Consider the following 20,874-nt stretch of genomic DNA (forward strand, 5'->3'; position numbering starts at 1 on the left):
TCTGGGTTCCCCCCCCCCTGCCCCTGCCGCCTTATCTATTGCTGTCCCTCCTCTAGGTTTAGAACACAGAGAGTGGAGGGAAGACATGTCCCTCCGGGACCAGCCTTCTTCAAGAGAGGATGTCTAAATTCCAACTCCAACTATGGTGTTTTGACGGACCATCTGAGTCCTGAGAAGCAGTCAATCTCAGGAACATAAACTGCAGATCAGCTCCGAGTCATGGGTTCAACAAAGATCTGTACAGGAAACCCGAGTCTGTGGATCTAGATGGCTTTCAAGCCTGCAGGATACAAGAAGATCATGAAAGCCCAAATCTGTGGAAACTGTAGTAGCAGTATATCTACATCGCTACTTTGGCTCATTGTTTTATATAATAATTATTTCTTTAATTTGTTTCACTTTAAAAGAAATGTTCAATCACTTTGTTCTTTTACTGGTGTGTGACTTGATGACTACTAGAATATTGATATCCCCCTTTAGGTGGTTCCTTTCATATCTAGTGTATTATGAAACTCACCTTCGCGATAACCGATACATTTTTCCAGCACACAGTCACCCCCTCCTTTACCTCATTTCCACCCTCTGCCTGATATTTTTTTTAAATCAGTAATATTTTTTTTTCTATTTCCACATTTTTTTCTCATCTTTTTTTCCCTTAATTTTTATTATTGATATATTTCCATGATAGCTTTTCAGTCAATTCCAATTGCATATGTATAAGAAACCATGAGTTCTTGCCATAAACTCAAATTATCTAATCCCAATATCGTTGTAACCTGATGGTTTTAAATTTTATATTTTAAACTTTAACGATTTGATCTAACAGAATTTATAGTTTGAAATATCAAAGGTCTATGACATTGGGTTGCAAAGATATAGGGACAAAAAATCAGAGTTTGTGAGAAGAATTCAGCTCTTTTGAAATCTTACAAAAAATGAAAACATCATAGATTCAGGATTCTTATAAACAGTCTTATACATTTTTAATACAGAGTCAACTTTGAAATGTCACAACGCCTTAGACTTAGATTTTATCGCTCTAACTCAGTTATGTTTCTGTAGCCCTTTAAATGTACATTTTTGCTTTAAAAAGCACTTGTTGTTAGCTTTTTTTTGCTTGAGAGCGTGAGACCTTTAAATCACAGTAATGCGTTTATAAAAACCAACTCATGAGATGTCTAGCCTTGGTAATTTTGATTTGGATGAAAAGTAAATTAAAAAAGATTGTTTACCCTTTTGTTTGCATCGAACTGGTTTTCTCCCAGGGATCTGGGAACATCATTATTCATGGTCTCACTGTTCTCATTCAGTATCTTGTAGAAATACTTTACCCCAGAACCATTCTCACCATTCTCAAGTTTATCCTCAGGAGTACTGGAAGAAGCTCCCGCAACTTCAGGTTCAAAGCTATCTTCAGAACTAAAGCCTGGAGTTTTAATCAACATACTTGAATCACACACTTCAGGAAAAATGTTAAAAAGACTATAAAAGGGAAAATTATATTTTTGATTAAAGAGTTCAAGACTTTTGTATGAGACGATTGCATATCTACAATATATACAACGAAAACCATTATATGCAAATCTGCATATTTTCGTGATCTCTCATTGGCCGAACGCACATATTCATATCTTCTGATTGGTCAGACCTTTCAGTTATATACGAATGGAAATACTTTAATCCGCGGACTTAGGCTCCAACCTAAATGAATGCGTTACCTAACACTTGTTAAACATGTCTTATATGAAAATCGAAATTCCGATACTAAGGAAAGAAAAATAATAACAATGCAATTGAAGTGTTTCCTCAAGATTTTTAAGCTACACATTTAATAGTTAAATCTTCAAAAATTTAAAAGTACGTTTGCCTGAATTATCCATGTCTTAACTGATTAAACGATGATCTGGAGGATCTGAAAAAAACTGTGTCAAAAGAGGAAATATGGATATTTTAACGATCACGTGTGCATGAAATCATATGTTAAATTCAGGGGCGGATTCATTCAGTAAAAATATGTCTTATTTTGTTAACAATGCTAAAAACCAACTTTTATTTGGTTTTAAACTTACTGCTTTAATGTACTGTGTTTGTGATGTCTTTCAATCAATACAACATTCTTTAATGTAATTTAAACATCCTTATGAAATCGTACTTCAAACTTGAAGTTTAACCCGGGGGAGTAAAAAGCATTTTTTCAAACCCCTCCAGTGAAAAAGAATTCCCTCCGGTGGTCTCCAGTGGAGTCAAAATCTTACTACGAACTTCCGTGACTCCGAAATTAAATTAAAAAATTGCTGCTTCAATTTTGCCTGAATGCTAAAACGACGTGTTAATTTTCTAAAAATTTAATTTGAAAATAACGCGTTTATTAAGCCACCATTACCCTTATATTTTTGTACTTTTCAAGATATAATTTGATTTTTATTGCATTTTTGGTCTAGGGGAAAAATCTTCATGTGGCTTTTTCATTTGTTAAGGAACATATTTTTTTGAATCATTAAAATCCTTAACAGGTGTTTTTTTGAGATCCTGTACAAAGTTCTATTCAAAATTTAAATGGGATAAAGAAGAAATTGAGTCTTTGGAACAAAATCAAATATTTAAACCTCAATATCTTTAGAACTCGATGTTGTAAACCTTTGATATTTCAAACTCAGATTATTTGATCTAACAGAATTCATAGTTTGAAATTTCTAAGGTTTTCAACATTTGGTTCCAAAGATATAGTGATTAGAAAATCAGAGTTTGTGACAAAGACTCAATTCCTTTAAAACTTAAGTGTTTTAGGAGTTTACAATTTTTTATTTAGAAAAGTATAATATTGAGTCAATAAGGTAAAAACAAAATACAAGGCGTTACGACACTTGAAAGTTAACCCAGTCCAAAAATTGATGAAACTTTCTCATAGCAGTCTGGAGATATTTCATATGTCATATGCGTTATAATTAAGACCCAAAAGTTATTTACAGTTAAACCTTAAATAAGCCATACATCGAAAGAATTCATCAAATGTCGTATTCTTCACTTTTTGATAATGGAATGTTGCAGATATTTAGTTTTTTTAATTAAATGATTATATGGAGCTCTTAAAACTGTTACCGCATATTTATGGCTAATTATTTATTTTAATCGCAAATACTGAGATTTACGGAAAAAAGTATAAAACCCATTGAAACATTTGATAATTTCTTTCGATGTATGGTCCAGAGAAAATAAAGAAGTTTATCGAAAAACACTTTTATGTTAGAAAAACGAGTTTATTTTCCACATTGCTAAACTAATATCGGAGAACACTTTTATGTTAGAAAAACGAGTTTATTTTCCACATTGCTAAACTAATATCGGAGAACACAGTTATGTTAGAAAAACGAGTTTATTTTCCACATCCGGCTAAACTAATATCGAAGAACACTTTCATGCTAGAAAGACAAGTAAGTTTATTTTCAACATTGCTAAACTAATATAGGAAAACTTTTATGTTAGAAAAACGAGTTTATTTTCAACATTGCTAAACAAATAAGGCGTGAAATTTCAAATGTTCGTTTAACAAAATTTGCTGTAGCACCGCAGCCAAATTATTCTTCAATGGAATTGAGTCTTTGTCACAAACTCTGATTTTCTAATCCCTCTATCTTTAAAACTCAATGTCGTAGACCTTGTATTTCAAACTGTGAATTTTGCTGTGAGGTTTATAGGGTACCCGGTTTAATGGAGGATAATTCAACAGTTCTTTTAGGAAATATAAAGACGACATTTAAAATCTAGTGAGAGTTTAAGGTATATATACGGGAGGGGCAGCCCGGTGTAGATCTGAATTGCATAATTCCGAAGGACAGAAGACCTTGAGAAGCACTGGCGGGCTGGTTGGATCCTATCTATCTATCTTCAGCTAGTGCGCCTAGTTCCATCCTGACCATCCGACCGTAGAGATCTCTAGCACAGATATATGGAAACATACCGCTTCCAGATTCAACAGAAATACCTTTTATACACTTCTTAGGAGTACATTTAGTAAACAAGGTGAATATTATTAAAACTTTGTTAAACCATTCAGTTATAAGTTAGATAAGATACAAATGAATATTACGTATAAAGTACAAATTATAGTTTAGAATTATCATCAGTGTTTTCTGTTTCGACCATATGTTATCTGTCATTGAGCTATTTTTAGTAAACTTCTGACAACTTTCCCTTCTCAGAACTTTTTTTAAAGATTTTTCCGTTTTTACAACTTATTATTTGATAGTTTAAGGCGTAAGTCTATAAATCAATTTTAAAACTAAACATTTCTGAAAAGTGAAAACAGAAGACCATCATGGTTTAAAAATTCAAATTGAAAAAATTAAGAGAGTATTGCCTTATTTGTTCCCCTTCACTTCTTAAATATTATTTTATATATCAGTAAAATATTTGAATTTATATCGGTGTCATTAAAATTTAAAAGGAAAATAAAAGCTAAAAAATTAACTTTTATTGATAATCGTTAAGATCTAAATTTCTATACATCATTCATCTAATCTTCATCATCGTCATCATCTTCATCGTTTTCATCATCTTCATCATTTTCATCATCTTCATCATTTTCATCATCTTCATCGTTGATTGAATATTTTAAAGCTGTAGTTTAAAGGAGTTTTTTTCTTAAAAGAATAAAAAATTCTTTTTTAATACCTTTATTACATTTTTTGTATTTTTTTTTTCAAAAATCGGACCATATTTTACCTTAGCTTTTCTGTTGGCTATAGTTGCTTTTAAACGCTAGATTTTGAAAGTAATTGTGCAGGGGGGGGGTCATTTAGGAAATATTTAGAATAACTAAATACAAGGATGTATTATATTCACTCTCTGTACAACGTGTATTTATGTACAGTGTACAATTTTACATTTATGTACAGTGTACAATTACATTTACATGTACAGTGTACAGTTACATTTATGTACAGTGTACAATTGTATTATGTACAGCGTACAATTACGTTGTGTACAGTCTACAATTCCGTACATTTAAAATATAAACAGTATACAATAGAGGTGTTTGTAAAGTGTACGATGTAAAAATATGCATAGTGTACATCTATGTACAGTATACAATAAACATCTTTGTACAGTGTACATTTATATACGTTGTACATTCATTTGTACTAAATTCCAAAATGTACAATACTCTCTGAACTTTAAACAATAACCTTGAACATTGAACCACACAGGGGACACGCTCTATCCATCTATCTATATATCTATCTGTCTGTCTGTCAGTCTGTCTGTCTGTCTTTCAATCCACTATCCAATCATTCTAATTTCTAACTACTTTTAAGTATACTTTTGTTGAAATATTGATAGTTTTTCGTTTGAAAATTAAATATTTTTTTTGACCTAATCTCAAACTTAAGAAGGAAATATAAATTTTTTCTTTGTTCTCTTTCTTATTCTTTGTCTCAGGAATGATTGCATAAAAGTAGATGTTGTTTAATTCAGGCTGACTTAACGAATCTATGTAAGAAAGTCCCGGGAAAAAAAGTTTCTGGAAAAAAAACCTGGACAAAAAAACTTTGGAAAAAAGTCCGAATTTTCTCAAGTCTTTGGAAAAAATGTCACTGGAAATAAAGTCCTGTGTTTTGGATTCCTGGGAATTTTTTTGTTGTTAAACGCGAATAAATCCAAATAGAAAAAAATCTCATCTATAGCCGCATGGTAAGTTCAGAGCCCGCGATTTAAAAAAAAACTCGGGAAAATACTGCACGGGTCTAAGCTGTCGTTGGACCTTATTTACGACTTGAGCTTTCTGATTCAAGCTGCATCTTATTTTCCATAGAGTTGAGTTCAAAAAACCGGTTTAATATTCTATTTGGCGAATTTTCATGGAAGGAATTGGCGCATTCCGGTTTTTTATGAGAACAAGACGCCACATTTTACTTATTCTCTGCTAAAACCAAAAAAGTTCGGTTATATTTTCATTGGGCCTAACTCCTTAAGTCAAGCCGAAGATCTTGCAGCTGTCAATTTAAGTGACACAAGCTGTCGTTAGAGTTGGGTCTTAAAGTCGGGTTTAAGGAATTACGGCTGGAGCCGGAGGTTTTAAATGGCGGGCTCAGATCGAATTATACAACTGAACAAATTGAACTGTACTGCAATAAAATGCATTATTTTACAGAGAATAAAATCCAATGTAAAACTGCACTTTCTGTTTCTGCATATCATCTATTGATCGTAAACCTTGCAAAGCTGTTTTTTAGAATTCTTTCTCCGAAAAACAATATTTTTTAAAACTATTCCACAGAGAGTTTAAATAAACATTGTAATGTGATTCTTTTAGGCAGGAATTTCTGTGTTTGATGTTCAATGGACTATATATATATATATATATATATCCAAAATCATAATCTGAGTCTAAGAGTCGTTTTCTTTGACCATAATTTTGCGCGTATCTGCTCTAAAAGTATGCTTTTATCACTTTTTTGTATTAAATGAAAACCCAAGAAGCTATGAGGTTGCAAGTTACGAGTAAAAAAAGAGTTTTTCTTACTTTCTTAATTAAGAGATTTATCAATTATTTACTTGAAAAATAAAACTTCATATTTTTTAACTTTTTGGAAAATAAATTAAAAAGCAAACTTGTTTTTAGGAACTTGCACAATGTGACAGTCGTAGAAAATTGTTCATATACTATGGTAAAGTTAGATTACGCAACATTTTTACTTTACTATGTTTGCATTTTTATGGTCAAAAGTTAACGCTTTTGTAAGATCCCTTCTTGACCTTTTTTGCTCGTGAATCCCCAAATTTTACCTTTATGATTTTAAAGACCTAATCTCCCCCCCCCCCTGAATTGCCTATACAAGATCAGCTGAGACTGAGAGTAGGATTGGCTCCCTATTCAACTCAGCTGCTAAGCTTCAGTTGAGCCAGGCATGTTCGTCTGAATACAACCTTATTGCCTGTGCGTAGTGTGCTAGCTAACAAAGAAACATAAAACAAAACAATTAAGACAAATAGAATAAGTTAAATAATTATTGACAAAGTTATCAGCAGTGTGATCGTTAAGTACAGGTAGATTTTTATATATTTAGATTCTATTGGGAAATGGGGATCCCACCATGGCTGTCTAACAACAACCAGTGTAAACTAGATTATAAACCGTATTATGAACTTTACATTTTTTCTCTGAAGAAATCAAAAATAAACTGTACTATTTTGAATGAATTGACGTCATATCTTTTAGTTTTCCTTTATTTTTAAAGATATCAATAGTTTGACGTAAGCATTAAGCACCGGGGGGGGGGGGGTTACTTCTGTGAACATTATAAATTAGATTTTAACAAGTTTTATGACAATTGAAAACATCGAAATGATATTTGATATAAAGTTTGTGCGTTTTTATTTTATCTTGGTTGTTCAAAATTAAAATACCATGGTGAAAGTCGGATCTTATACAGAGATCTAACAAATGTACTTTGTATTGTGAAATTTATCAAATTAATATAAATTCCATTTTTCATTAAACTTAAAACTAGGATTTAATGTATGCGTTTTTTCTCCTGTTTTAGAATTTCTTTCAGTGAGCTTTTCTTTTTATTTCCTCAAATTCTATTTGAGAATTTTTAACCCAGTGCAAGATTTTAATTTACTTGTCTTTAAATTCAAAGTTTTTATTCTCTTTGGTTTTTATCCTCTTTATTTTTTCATTTGGTTTAAATTTGTCCCCCCTCCCCCCCCCCGGTTGGTTTTGTTTGTTTTCTTATTTTTTAACTAGAATTCCTTGAATTTCATTTTAATTTCTCGGTTGTTATTTTTAAGTTTCTTTTATTTTTAGTTCTTCATTTTTAAAAATCTGATTCGTTAGAAACTGTTTTTGTCGTAGTATGGAACTTCCTTTGTTTATGGTCTGTTGTACACACAGTGGGCATACACTGTTGTACACACAGTGGACATACACTGTTGTACACACAGTGGACATACACTGTTGTTCAGGGGGAAAGTGAATCTAGGTGAAAGTAGGAGAAGATTATGTGGATAGATAGATAGATAGAATTATATAGGTTATGGGAAAACTCGACAAACACACACCGACCAAACACACAAATACAAACACATCGTTTAGTGCGTATACTATGTCACACAAGCGCAGAACCTTCAGGGTGTCCCACGAAACATGACAGTTGGTGAAAAGTTTTCCATGTCTTCTTCCATATACTGTATTAGATATGAAAGACTTCTTGCAGTTAAACTAGTTTAAAAAATCTTATTTTACTTTAAAATCAATTATCCTCTACAGTCTACATGACTGCAATATAATATTTTTATTATTATTGTTTGGCATCAAACCACTTAACTAATCACGGAAGAAGACATAATAAATTATTCACCAACTGTCAATTGTCATGTTTCGTGGGACACCCTGTATCTCTTAGACATAAACAGTAAACACACAATATATACACACACTGTCTCTATTAAAACACACCTCTATAAAACACAAAATATTAACACACCACACCGGACTAACCAGAGTGAGCAGCATTCGGTTTCTTCTATTTGAAATCAAACGTGTTTTGGTCTTTAATTCAATAATCATTTACTTTACGGATTTGTTTATTATACATTTTCATTAAAAATGGATATGCCAACAAAAAAGTATTTAATAGAAAAGGCTAACAAATTATGTTTAATGGGTCAAATTGTGATCAAAAGTCACAGCTTTCTGGAATATCGACAGAACTGTTAAATCCACGTGACACACCATGTGCGAATTGTGAACGCAGAAAGTCCGTTCTAAACACACAGTAAATAAAGTAAATGTGAGCGGTCTCTCTAATTTAATTGCAGCGCCCTCTATTTTCTTTTCAAATTTATCTTTTTTTTTTCCTCGGGATCTTTTTTCCTTTTCTTTCTTTAGTCCCTACCCCTGTTTACTTTTCCCCATCTTTTCTTTCCTCTTTTCCTTCCCTTATTTGCTCTCTATTATTTTCTTTCCTACTTCTACTTCTACTTCTACTTCTACTTCTACTCATACTTCTACTCCTACTTCTATTCATACTTCTATTCATACTTCTACTTCTACTTCTACTTATACTAATACTTCTACTTCTACTTATACTTTTACTTCTACTTCTACTCCTATTTCTACTCCTACTTCTACTTCTACTTCCACTTCTACTTCTATTTCTACTTCTACTCATACTTTTACTCCTGCTTCTATTCATACTTCTACTTCTACGTATACTTATACTAATACTTCTACTTCTTCTTCTTCTTCTTCTTCTTCTTCTTCTTCTACTTCTACTTCCACTTCTACGCCTATTTCTACTCCTACTTCTACTTCTACTTCTACTTCTACGCATACTTCTACTCATACTTCTATTCATACTTCTACTTCTACTTCTATTTATGCTAATACTTCTACTTCTACTTCTACTCCTATTTCTACTCCTACTTCTACTTCTATTTCTACTTCTACTTCTACTTCTACTTCTACTTCTACTTCTACTTCTACTTCTACTTCTACTTCTACTTCTACTCATACTTCTACTAATACTTCTATTCATACTTCTACCTCTGCTTCTACTTCTACTAATACTTCTACTTCTACTTCTACTTCTTCTACTTCTACTTCTACTTCTACTCCTATTTCTACTCCTACTCCTACTCCTACTCCTACTCCTAGTCCTACTCCTACTCCTACCCGTTATGTACATAGGGGTTGATGTCCTATTTTATTTCCTTATTCTCTAGCTATACACCATCAGAGTTTCAAGGCTATAGGCCTATACAGTATACAGGACTGTAACCTTGAACACAGACAGTTATACAGCATAGACAGATAGACAGATAAATAGATAGATAGATATTTAACTGATTTAAAGGTTACCCTTCTACATACATTCCAATGGTTGTTTTCAATGATTAAAGATTACTTTTTTAATATGAAAGTTATGATTGTGAGAATAAGAAGCTAACAGTTGTTGCAAACTTTTTACAATAATAATCATAATATCCAATGAACTTTTAACATATACATCGTAAAACAAAACAAAAATAATTCGCGGATTTTCACAAAAAATTTCGGGGATTTTCAAAATTTTCAAAAATTTAATGAAGATCGAATTTTGATGGAGACAAATATTTGAAATTTTGATCATCCATAAACCTTCCCTGGGGCTCCGTGAGGTCCCACAAAAAATTTGGACCCGATCGGTTCAGCCGTTTTGACGTTTATTGCATACAAACAAACAAACACCCAAACAGACAAACAGACAGACAAGCCAAATTTATATATAGATAATTCTATATTATAAATATTTTTGACGTTTTTGTATTTAGGCGTTTTTACAAAAAAGATTATTAATTATCTTTATTATTTTCATTTCAGAATCAGCGATATAAGAGAGCAAAGAGTTCTAAATAAACCTGAAATCTGATTTGCTCGGCAAGATGGGTAAATCCGTGCTCCACGCCGTCGCCCGCGGCATCGGGAAGAGCAGCGAGCGGAAGCGAATGGTCAAGCTCTGCATCAGAAAGCTTCAAAATATCGACGATCCTGAAACATTCCTTTGTCGCTCAGTCCTCATCAATAATACGCTAAAGAACCTTCAGATTATCCAGAAAGAGGCGAAGCTACGAAAAATGCGGGAATCTCTTGAAGCAAATCCACTACTTGAAGCAAATCCACTACTTGAAACCGAGGGCAATCTTAAATCAATTGATCAAGCTGAATCTGAATATTCTACAGAAGAAATATTAAATGATATTGATATGCCTGCTCCCCTTTCTCCAACCTTAGAGGATATTGTTCCAGACACGTTCCCTTCAAACATTAATATTGTTCATGATCCACTTCACCTCACTCCAGTACTTGCCCCGATCCATAGTGACAGTTCCAACGGTTGGATCGACCGAGAGGATTGGGAGCAGGAGCAGGGCTCCTGGGATAAATGGGAGCACCATGACTCTATTCTATGGGAGCGTGGGAGCAAGGAGCTTACCGCAACCTTGGATCTTACACTACTGAAGAAAACGGGATCAGAAGAGGAGGGATCGGACAGCTCCGGATCCCTTTCCGGAGAGGAAGGGTCCACGGAGGATGGATGCAGTAGTGAAGGAGAAATGTATGATCGTGAAATCTCCTGTGGACATTCTTACATCTCGGAGAAATCCGTCCCAACCCTCAGTGTAATAAACTCTTTGATTGCTTCTCTAGAAAGCTGATAAAACATTTGTGACATTTATTCGGTATTAAAAACAACTTTTTCCATAAAATGAAAGACCATCTTTATCAACACTTAAAAAAATTTCTTAAAAATTGATGGCTTTTGGCATTTATATTTTCCCCTTGGGGAAGGGGCCTCCCTTTTGGATAAGGAAATCAACTTCAGTGATACAATTAGGGCAACCGGCCAATTTGTTTAATGCATCATTATTGAAAAGTGAAAACCTGTGTTAAATACTGTTAAGTGAAAACTAAGAGCTATGACTGCAAAGCTTGAGAATAGTCATATTTCTTGATGTAATTTAAAACTTTTTGCAATTTTGCAAATATGTAGTTTTTTTGTTGGATTATAATCGGTTACCAAGAATTCGACCCAGCGCAACACTGAAAAATTTCATAAAAATCTTAAAATCCGTTCTTTGCTTTGTGCTCTATTGTAAACCTGATTAAAAGCACACAAAGTTTCAAAGATATACATTCGAAACGATGGACAGTTCTGGTATTGTGAACATTTTGTAAAATCATTAGAAAATTTTGTATTAGGCCAAGCATTTTCTGTTTTTCAGTAAAAGCAGTTTAAAAAGTATTTATTTCATAAAAAAGTATTTATTAGTTTTTGTAATTTTAGAAATACTCAATTTCCGAACTAAAAATAGAAGGAAATAAAAACTCATGCATTCTGAGTCATTTCTGCAATATCTCGTACATCTAGTCAGTACTAGCAAAGGTATTGCAATATTTTTGGAAAATTTGTAAATAATGATATCGCCAAATAATGTTGTTTCCTCATATATTTGAAAATTATTAAATGAATTAGATTGAGTTTTAATTGAGCTTTTGTTCTAAATTTGTGATTTATATTTATTGAATTATTCCAATTTTATAATTTTTTAAGTTTTGAAATCTGTTTATTTTTTTTACTAAATTACTGAAAATAAATTGTATCTATTTTTTTTAATGATTTAAGAAAATAAGTAGAGTGTTAAAATGAACAATTTTAGATTGTATGCATAAGAAAAAGATGCAGGGCGAGTAATTTTTTTCCTTTGTAGTTCTTATTAGTGAATTGTCAAAAAAACAAACACGTAAAATCAAATTATTAATCAGTGAATCCAAATAAGGAAAAGAAACAAGAGATGACTTGAAGTAAGTGATGTGCCTTTATTTTGGTTGTTTTTTCTTTTTCTTTCTTTTAGGGTATAAACAATTTGGCATAAAGTAAGTCAAGAATGCTTTCTAAATTTCTTATTTTAAACATTTGCTATTCTTACACTAAGTCAAATTTTGACCCAATATATACCAAAAACGACCCAAAAATAATGCAAAAACGAACATTTTGTAACGATCGTTTTACCATTTTTTTTCTTTATGATAAAGATAGTGCAAAGTTCATTAACCCTATCCCTGCTGGGGTACTTGAAAACCAGGATATGCTGAGGGGGGTGGGGGTCAATTTGACCCCCCCCCCCTCTAAATCCCATGTTTTATGTCCAAATATGACAAATGATACATCATTAGAAAGCTCTTGTGCTCTACTTTTTGAATCTGAAAAAAAATTTGCAAATTTGCAAAAATTGATTTTTTATCGCAAAATCCAGTTATATAGTATAAATGTTTGCAAAAAAAAAGTTGTCCAAAATTTTAAATAACCTGATTTTTAATCAAAAAAAACTAAAAATGTGCAAATTTCCTTTAACAGGTTGTTTGCAAAAAATTTGCAATTTTTTTTTCTCAAAACTTGTGCAATCCGTTTCCTTATGTCATAGGCTTTCTAAAAAGCTAAATTTTATTAAAATCTGACAAGTGAAAGTGGGTCAAAACAAAGATTTAGTTGGTTACAGGCAAAAGCAGTCATTCAGGCAGTGTGCCTGAGGACTCAGGCAGTTAGTATTAAAGCCCAGTTTTAGGCCTAATGGGAGGGCTTTGGGTATGTAAGAAAAGTCAGAAATTTCAACAGCCTCAGACCAATACTTTTTGAGTTATGTAAAAAAAACTACAGGGGGGGGGTCAAAATTACCCCCCCCCCCCAGCAGGAATAGGGTTAAAAGCCAACTTTATCATAATACAGTTTTGAAATCTTGAAAGTTTTTTGAATTTTTCTACAAAATACATTTTATTCATTTCGAAGAGGAGAAGGTCAAATTACATTGAAATGACTGGTACAACTTTGTGACCTTGTTGCTCCTCTCTAGTTCTGATTATAAGTATGAGAGAGACAGGATACATATTTTTCTCTCAATAGCTCTTCAATCAGAGGAGGTATAATACAGTTAAACCCTAAATAAACCATACAACGAAGGAATTTATTAAATGTCGTATTCCTCACTTTCTGATAATGGAATGTTGCAGATATTTAGTTTTTTAATTAAATGATTATATGGAGCTCTTAAAATCTGTTCCCGCAAATTCATGGCTATTTATTAATTTTCCCAAATACTGAGATTTACGTAAAATAGTATAAAACCCAAGGGTGTAATGCAAGGAAAGTTAATTGCGGTGGTGTATACTCTGCGTCTCTTTGGGCGGAATTTGTAAGCAAGAATAGATGCATCAGTGTTCGTTTAGTATCCGAGGAGGTTTAAAGCATTTAATTTTGATAATTTTGATAATTTACGTAAAAGTTTCCTATGACCAGAATATTTCATTGATTTTCTTTATGTGAAAGATGGATCCCATGTCAGGCTTCGACATCCGTCTTGTGTTTACATTTCCGCCCAGAGACAGTACAATGCAGTACAAAAGATGTTTACACTTCTGAAATAACTTTCCTTGCATTACATCCTTGATAAGACCCATTGAAAAATTGCCAAGACGACATTTGATAAATTCTTTCGATGTATGGCTCCTCTAGGGTTTAGCTGTAAAAAACATTTAAAATTTCAATCTTAATTTACTTCAGTTTGACATGATGTACGTCAAATATACCTTAAAAGAATTGACAGAGATATTGCAAATAAAAAAATCACTTTAACATTTAACTTTTATTACATTAGTAATTAGTTAGATAAGACAAGTATCTATATGAACTTTAAAGGTAAAGTTTAATTTAAATATTTTTTTTATTTAATTGTAAATCTTTTTCTCCATTAAATGCCAGAAGCTGAAAATTGAGAGTATTGTTTCACCATGGTTAAATTTCTATCTTACAGGGTGTCCCAATAAACATAATTTGTAGGTCGGATAGTCATCGATTGTAAGTCGGATGTACGCATTTAGTAGGTTGGATGGTCATGCAATTGTAGGTCGAATGTACACATTTGTAGGTTGGATGGTCAATTGTAGATCGGATGTACACATTTAGTAGGTCGGTTGGTCTCTATTTGTAGGTCGGATTGTCATAAATTGTAGGTCAAACGGTCACACTTTGTAGGTACTATGGTCATCGATTGTAGGTCACTATTTGTAGGTTGGATGGTTAAAGAATTTATACCAGATTGAAAGACGACATTAAAGAACTTCACACACCCCTTCGAATTTAAATATTGTTGTAAGTACAGGGTGTCCCAATAATCAAACATGGGAATTCAGTGATGAATTCGATATCGTCGTTCCAAATAGTTCTTTGATTTAGTATAGTGCGATACCTTCTGAGAAAGCTGTAATCTGTAAGAGTTTCGTCTGCTATGTTCACATTTTGTTTGTTTATGTTTCGCATGCATACGGTTGTACTTAGTTAAACAAGAAAATTGCAGTATAAACAAACAGAGTAAACTTGTCCGTCGACTTCACGGTTCATCTTGCGGAGACATTATAGACACATCTTTACAGTCTTTAACCCATTTCATAAAATTAACTCTAGCAGACATAATATTATAGCTTTTGAAATTAGGTATTACAATGCTAATTCATAACAAAGACGATATCCAATTCGTCACTGAATTCCCATGTTTTTGGGACACCCTGTAGTTAAAAAAGATCCATCGTATTTATTAATTCTATATAGAATAACATCTGATTTAACCATGGTTAAAACGTCTTATGTTTCAGCGTCGTATTACCGTCGACGCAGATTGAGACTAAAAAACGACTTTAAATCTTTGCATCCTACAGCCTACAGAGTACAGGGGTTTCCAATAATCATGGGAATTTAGTTACATTCTAGGGGACATTAATTCAATAAATTTAAGAAGTATATCAGTCAGATCCCATCCCATTTATTCACCTTCAAAATTGAGGGATAATATTAATAAATTTGTCTAGACTCAAGTTTATTTTATATCAATTATAATATCTGTTCAAATGATTAATATTTTTATTAATATTAAAGAAGCAGAGAAAGACTTTTTTCATGCAGCGCTTTTTGTATACTTATTTGCTGTTAGAAATCAATGACGATACTCGATCGTCTCTTAATTCACATGTTTATTGGGACACTCTGTATAATCTGAAGAAGCTTCAAGTAAAAATTTATCAGTTCACATTTAATGCTAAAATAAGACTGACTAAATTTGTATAATTGACTTTAAGAAGTTGTACAACTGTTTTCTTGCATGTTATGATAAACACCTCTGAGAAGACGACATTCTGTAGCAGACTTTATCAAAAAATCAACCTAATAAAATAGAAAAAAGCACTGAAAGAGTGTCCCAATAAACAAGGGTATTGAGGGACGACTCGAAATTTGTCTTTGATTTCAGATAATTGAAAAATGACATAAAGTGCATTTTGGCTACGCTCAATAATACACGTCAAGGTTTAAGGAAATACTTTATTAACTAATATTTTAAACCTAATTTATCTTAATCGAAAACATATATCAAGGTGACGTGGCAGGAATAGAATGTTCATCTTGCCGCGTCCGAATATCCGGCTTCAGCCTCTTCATCTTGAGTCGTCTTCCGCCACAGCATCAAAAAAGATTGAACGTCTACTGAGCTGTCGGAAATGTGGTCTACCTTCTTGGTATTTTTAAAACTGTATAAGTGTCAGCTTAGTTTTTGTGTCTGAAAAAATTATTAATAACAGTGATAATTTTGGAATAAAGTACTTATTTTACGGTAAGAAAAAGTGCAATTTTGTGTTTTCGTTTTTTTGGGTTTTTACAGTTTTTTATTTAATCTTGATAAACATGTCAACTTTAATGTAAGAACATTTCTTTTTCCTTGTTGTATTTGACTCTTGTGATGTCTCGTATAATTTGTCCATTTCTCTGTTGCCATCTATTGTACTTGATAGATCTATTTGATATTACTTATTCATTTTTGATAGATATAATTGATAATATAATTATTATGTCTGTTTCATGCGACCAGAATTTCCACCAATGGCAGTGCAGTATCACTTGGCTCTGTCTATATCACGTCACCATTTATAAACAAAGATCTTAACCCCTAAGATTTTTTCTGATGGGGATTTTTGAATTTCAAGGTGTACGCATTAACTCAAAACTATGATAACATGGACAGAAACTTAAAAATAACTCTTGTTTTCAAGTGCTTGGACGGACCTTAGAAATAAGTCAATATTTTGCATATTATCATTATTTAGACATTTATTCATTTTCGAAAGTATGCTCAAACTATAAACATGGACAGAAACTTAAAAAAAACTCTTGTTTTCAAGTGCTTGGACGGACCTTAGAAATAAGTCAATAAGTACATGGTAAGAACTAAGAAATGAGGCCACTTTGAGAAATCATTAAAAATGTAAACTGTAATGTGATCCAATTATGTATTTATCATTATTCAGACATTTATTTATTTTCTCTGAAATATATGTCCACGAAATTTGTCAGTAGGAAGACGACTTGAAGGTCTTTTGTTATCTTTAAAATGATTTATAATTTGCGAGATTGCTCATTTATAAACCTCATCTAAGAAGTAAAATGCTTGAGTTAATAATCACAAAACTCCCTTAATCCGGGCATGCCCAAACTGTGGTCTGCCTTTATTGTGCTGTCCATGCACCCCTGACCCTTCAGTAAAAGTAAATTCAACCTGAAGTCTGACCGCGTCAACCTTGTTGTACCGGCTAGTCCTATTGAGCGTCTGCTTTTTTTATCCAATGTCCGGGCGATACAGTACAAACTGGGACCGGAAAGGTTGACCCGGCTCGGAAATTCAAATGTACTACGGCTGCCCGTGTGTCAAGTGTCAATATTACCGGAAATGTTAAGAATTTCGTTCATATTTTAGTCTATTAAAAAAATTGTCTAAATCTAACAAAATTTCTTCTCATATCTCCAGTAATATTTAAAGCACATAAAAGGCATTTGTACAAGAAAAGTGTCAAAGTTAAAATGTAAATCAATAGTTCAACAGTAATTGTCGGCCTTCTTCATCTATTTTTTAAAAATAAAACCACCTCAGGCTTATTTTGACAAATGTGACTTTAAAAGCAGTATCTAATTGTACAAGAAAAGTGTCAAAGTTAAAATATAAATCAATAGTTTTACAGAAATTATCGGCATTCTTCATCTATTTTCTAATAATAAAACCACATTTTGGAAATGCCAGGGCCCGGGACTAGAAGAGTTTTGTGATTATTGTTTCAATTATACATGTAAATTAGAGGTAATATGTTACATCGTCTATACGCAACATCCCCCCTACTGAACTTCCGACCTACTAACTTTCCGACTACTGCAATATCGGACCTACGCCAGCTGTTTTATTTTTGTATTATTTGAGGGTTAGGTTAGGTTAGGAAAATTTCAGGGCCGATCACTGCGGCTTGGACAGGCTAGGGGTCCTGGCGCTGGTCCACAAGTCCATTTAGCAGCTGTAAAACAACGTGCTAGTAGGTCGGATGTGTAGTATAGCGGATTTGGCGTAGGTCTGAAGTGAAGTATAGCGAATTTGCGAATGTCTTGTTTTATTTATAGATTATTTCTAAACCGTACAGCATGCCACAGCTCACTGCAAATTACGACTGAAAGATTTTGTAAAATTTATGCGATAACACCGGTACTACTTTGTCACCTCGACATTGTTGTTTTTCTCAATAGCTTTTCAAGAGTTCTGATTGAAAATATGTGAGATTTCAATATTATGTTCAATTTACTTTTGTATGACTTGAGCTGCCTACCAACTACAATATCTAGGAATTTACTTTAGTATGACTTGAGCTGCCTACCAACTACAATATCTTGGAATTTACTTTTGTATGACTAGAGCTGCCTACCAACTGCAATATCTTGGAATTTACTTTAGTATGACTAGAGCTGCCTACCAACTACAATATCTTGGAATTTATTTTAGTATGACTAGAGCTGCCTGCCAACTACAATATCTTGGAATTTACTTCAGTATGACTAGAGCTGCCTACCAACTATAACAATATCTTTAAATTTACTTTAGTATGAATTGAGCTGCCTACCAACTACAATATCTTGAATGCAATTTTATTCCTGAATTCCGAAACTTATTTTTATTTCAACAATAACAAATAACAATGAGATTAAATTCAAAACAATCTATTTTCCAAAGCTAAGATGCTGGTTCCCCAAGGGGCTAGGGATTGGGGGCGAATGAAAAGGTCCAAGGGCGGGTGGCAACACCCCTCTATGTATATTGCTGGAAACATCATTAATAGAGAAATTCTCACGCCCAGAAAAGAAATCCGTGAATCGCCTAAAATGATAAAAGTAAATATTTTAGCAGATTTACAATAATCTCTGAAAAGTTCAGAATTAAGAAGGTTGAACAATTATTTGTAGTGGAGAAACCGAGTTTAATTCGTTTAAACCGATATATTTTACTTAAAAATTGCAAACCTTTATTAATGTATGGCTAATTTATTTGCTATTTTAATGCTAATGGAAGAAAAACTACAAAGCTTGTAATGCGCCAAAATCCTGAAAAGGAATACAACTAATAGATACCATACAAACAATGCATGTACCATACTTTCAATGTATGTACCATACTGACAATGTTATATACCGAACTACAATACGATGTGATGTACCGTATTGACATTAATATATACGGAGTTCTACAATGATATATGTACCTTACTGAAAGGTTTTGAGTCGTACTAACAATGACATTTATCGTACTAAACAGTTATGCACCATACCACAATGTTATGTACCGTGCATGCTGACAATGTTATGTACAGCACATAAAATCATACGCAGCGTACTACAATGTTATTACCCTTCTGATAATGTTATGTACCGTACTGACAATGTTATGTACCGCACTGACAACGTTATGTACCGTACTGAAAATGTTGTGTACCCCACTAGAATGTTATGTACCAATGCTATGTACCAAACTGACCTGTCTACGTACCCAGGTGCAGGTGCATCGTCATAGAACGGTCTATGCGCTGGAACTAATGGAAGTTTTTCCTAAAATATAATTTGTAAAAAAACTGAATGAATGTTTAATTTTCTTGTTATTTTACAAAAGTATTAACTTAATTATTAATTATTAATTATTTAACTTATTTTTAACCTGAAATTTATTATGAACATGCTCCACTAGATCTTGATTGACGTCATTTTTCCTAAAAAAAGAAAAAAATTCGAAAATTCGGAAAATTACAATTTTGTTCTTTTTCTAAACATGAAACTAAAACATGCAATTGAAGTGTTACTGGAGGAACTATTTTGAAATATTTGTGAAATTATTGTGAAAACTTGATAACTTTGATTTTACCGTTCTATCTCACATATGCTTTTCTGTAGCCCTTTACATGTACATTTTTGCACAATAAAAATTTGTTGTTAACTTTGGTTTTTATGAAGTAATTGGAAAAATTCTCATCGATCTTTGCTTAAGAGCTTGCAACCTTAATTTGCCAGTGTGTAGAAACCCTTTATAAGTCCGGTTCATAAAGGTACATTTAAAAATTCGTCGGATTAGTGGAGAAATAAAGATTAAATGCGTGAACTGGCCCATTATGAAGCCTTAGTCATAAAGTCCCTTTAAAGGGTATAATACTAAGATCTACGAAAATTGTGAGAACTCTTATTTAAAAAAGGATCATTTTAAAGACAATCTAATATTCTTAAGGTTTTATTCATGACATTCAGATTTAGATGGAGTATATCAAATAGGTTGTCAACCTATTTGGAGTATATAGCAAAGTAAAGACTGCAACAACAAAATGTTATGCATCTTTAATTGGTAAATTTTTTAAAGTAACTTCTTTTTTTAAACATAATTGTTGTAAAAAACCGAAACAATCCCTGAAAAACATGATTAAAGTTTTTCTGCTTTAATGTATTAAAAACAATAATGAATCGGGAAAAAGTTGTATTTATTTTTGAAAGAAACTTTTGTAAATTTAGACTGCAAAATGTTAAACTGTCAAAATTTATGTCATTTTTGAAATTTTGAATTTGTTTGAGATTTGTTTCTATAAATATAAAAGTGCTTTAACAATGCAATGAATAACGATTTTCTATAACTTCGACCCAACTCTAACAACAGCTTGTGTCACGTGATTGACAGCTGCGAGATCTTCAGCTGCGAGATCTTAGGCTCGGCTTAAGGAGTTAAGCCCAATGAAAATAAAACCGACCTTGGTTGGTTTTAGTGGAGAATAAGACTCAATGTTGGGTCTTCTTCTCATCAAAACCCGGAATGCGCCAATTCCAACTATGAAAATCCGCCAAATACAAAATTAAACCGGTTTTATGAACTAAACTCTGTTGAAAATTAGAGCAACTTAAATCCGAAAGCTCGAGCCGTAAATAAGGCTCAACAACAGCTTAGACC

The 20,874-nt window shown here is 32.7% G+C and overlaps 2 protein-coding genes and 1 long non-coding RNA gene across 4 annotated transcripts in view; 1 reads left to right on the plus strand and 2 right to left on the minus strand.

The window, feature by feature from the left end:
* Positions 1-1,923, minus strand: part of LOC111696043 (protein white) — a 19,870-nt gene extending 17,947 nt beyond the window's left edge. The window contains exons 1-3 of the mRNA XM_023465566.1: positions 1,868-1,923; positions 1,233-1,426; positions 518-586 (exon numbers count right to left, since the gene is read on the minus strand). Of these exons, the coding sequence (XP_023321334.1) occupies positions 518-586; positions 1,233-1,426; positions 1,868-1,880 (276 nt within the window). The 5' untranslated portion in view covers positions 1,881-1,923. The remainder of the gene's footprint in view (positions 1-517; positions 587-1,232; positions 1,427-1,867) is intronic.
* Positions 1,924-3,905: 1,982 nt separating this feature from the next.
* Positions 3,906-12,074, plus strand: LOC111696041 (uncharacterized). Of its 2 annotated transcripts, none has more exons than XM_023465564.1 (2): positions 3,906-4,020; positions 10,367-12,074. In XM_023465564.1, the coding sequence occupies exon 2, from the start codon at positions 10,429-10,431 to the stop codon at positions 11,200-11,202; it is 774 nt and encodes a 257-aa protein (XP_023321332.1). In that variant the 5' UTR covers positions 3,906-4,020; positions 10,367-10,428; the 3' UTR covers positions 11,203-12,074. The 2 variants fall into 2 exon arrangements, with proteins under 2 accessions (XP_023321332.1, XP_023321331.1); XM_023465563.1 differs by lacking the exon at positions 3,906-4,020 and adding an exon at positions 6,876-7,047.
* Positions 12,075-18,556: 6,482 nt separating this feature from the next.
* On the minus strand, positions 18,557-19,700 carry LOC111696045 (uncharacterized). The gene is made up of 3 exons (XR_002763992.1): positions 19,606-19,700; positions 19,429-19,499; positions 18,557-18,774 (listed from the first exon to the last, which is right to left on the minus strand). It is a non-coding gene; the product is annotated as an uncharacterized LOC111696045 (long non-coding RNA).
* Between the last annotated feature and the right edge of the window lie 1,174 nt (positions 19,701-20,874).

Source organism: Eurytemora carolleeae, unplaced genomic scaffold (genome assembly GCF_000591075.1).
Source record: "Eurytemora carolleeae unplaced genomic scaffold, Eaff_2.0 scaffold246, whole genome shotgun sequence".
Lineage (NCBI taxonomy): Eukaryota > Metazoa > Arthropoda > Copepoda > Calanoida > Temoridae > Eurytemora > Eurytemora carolleeae.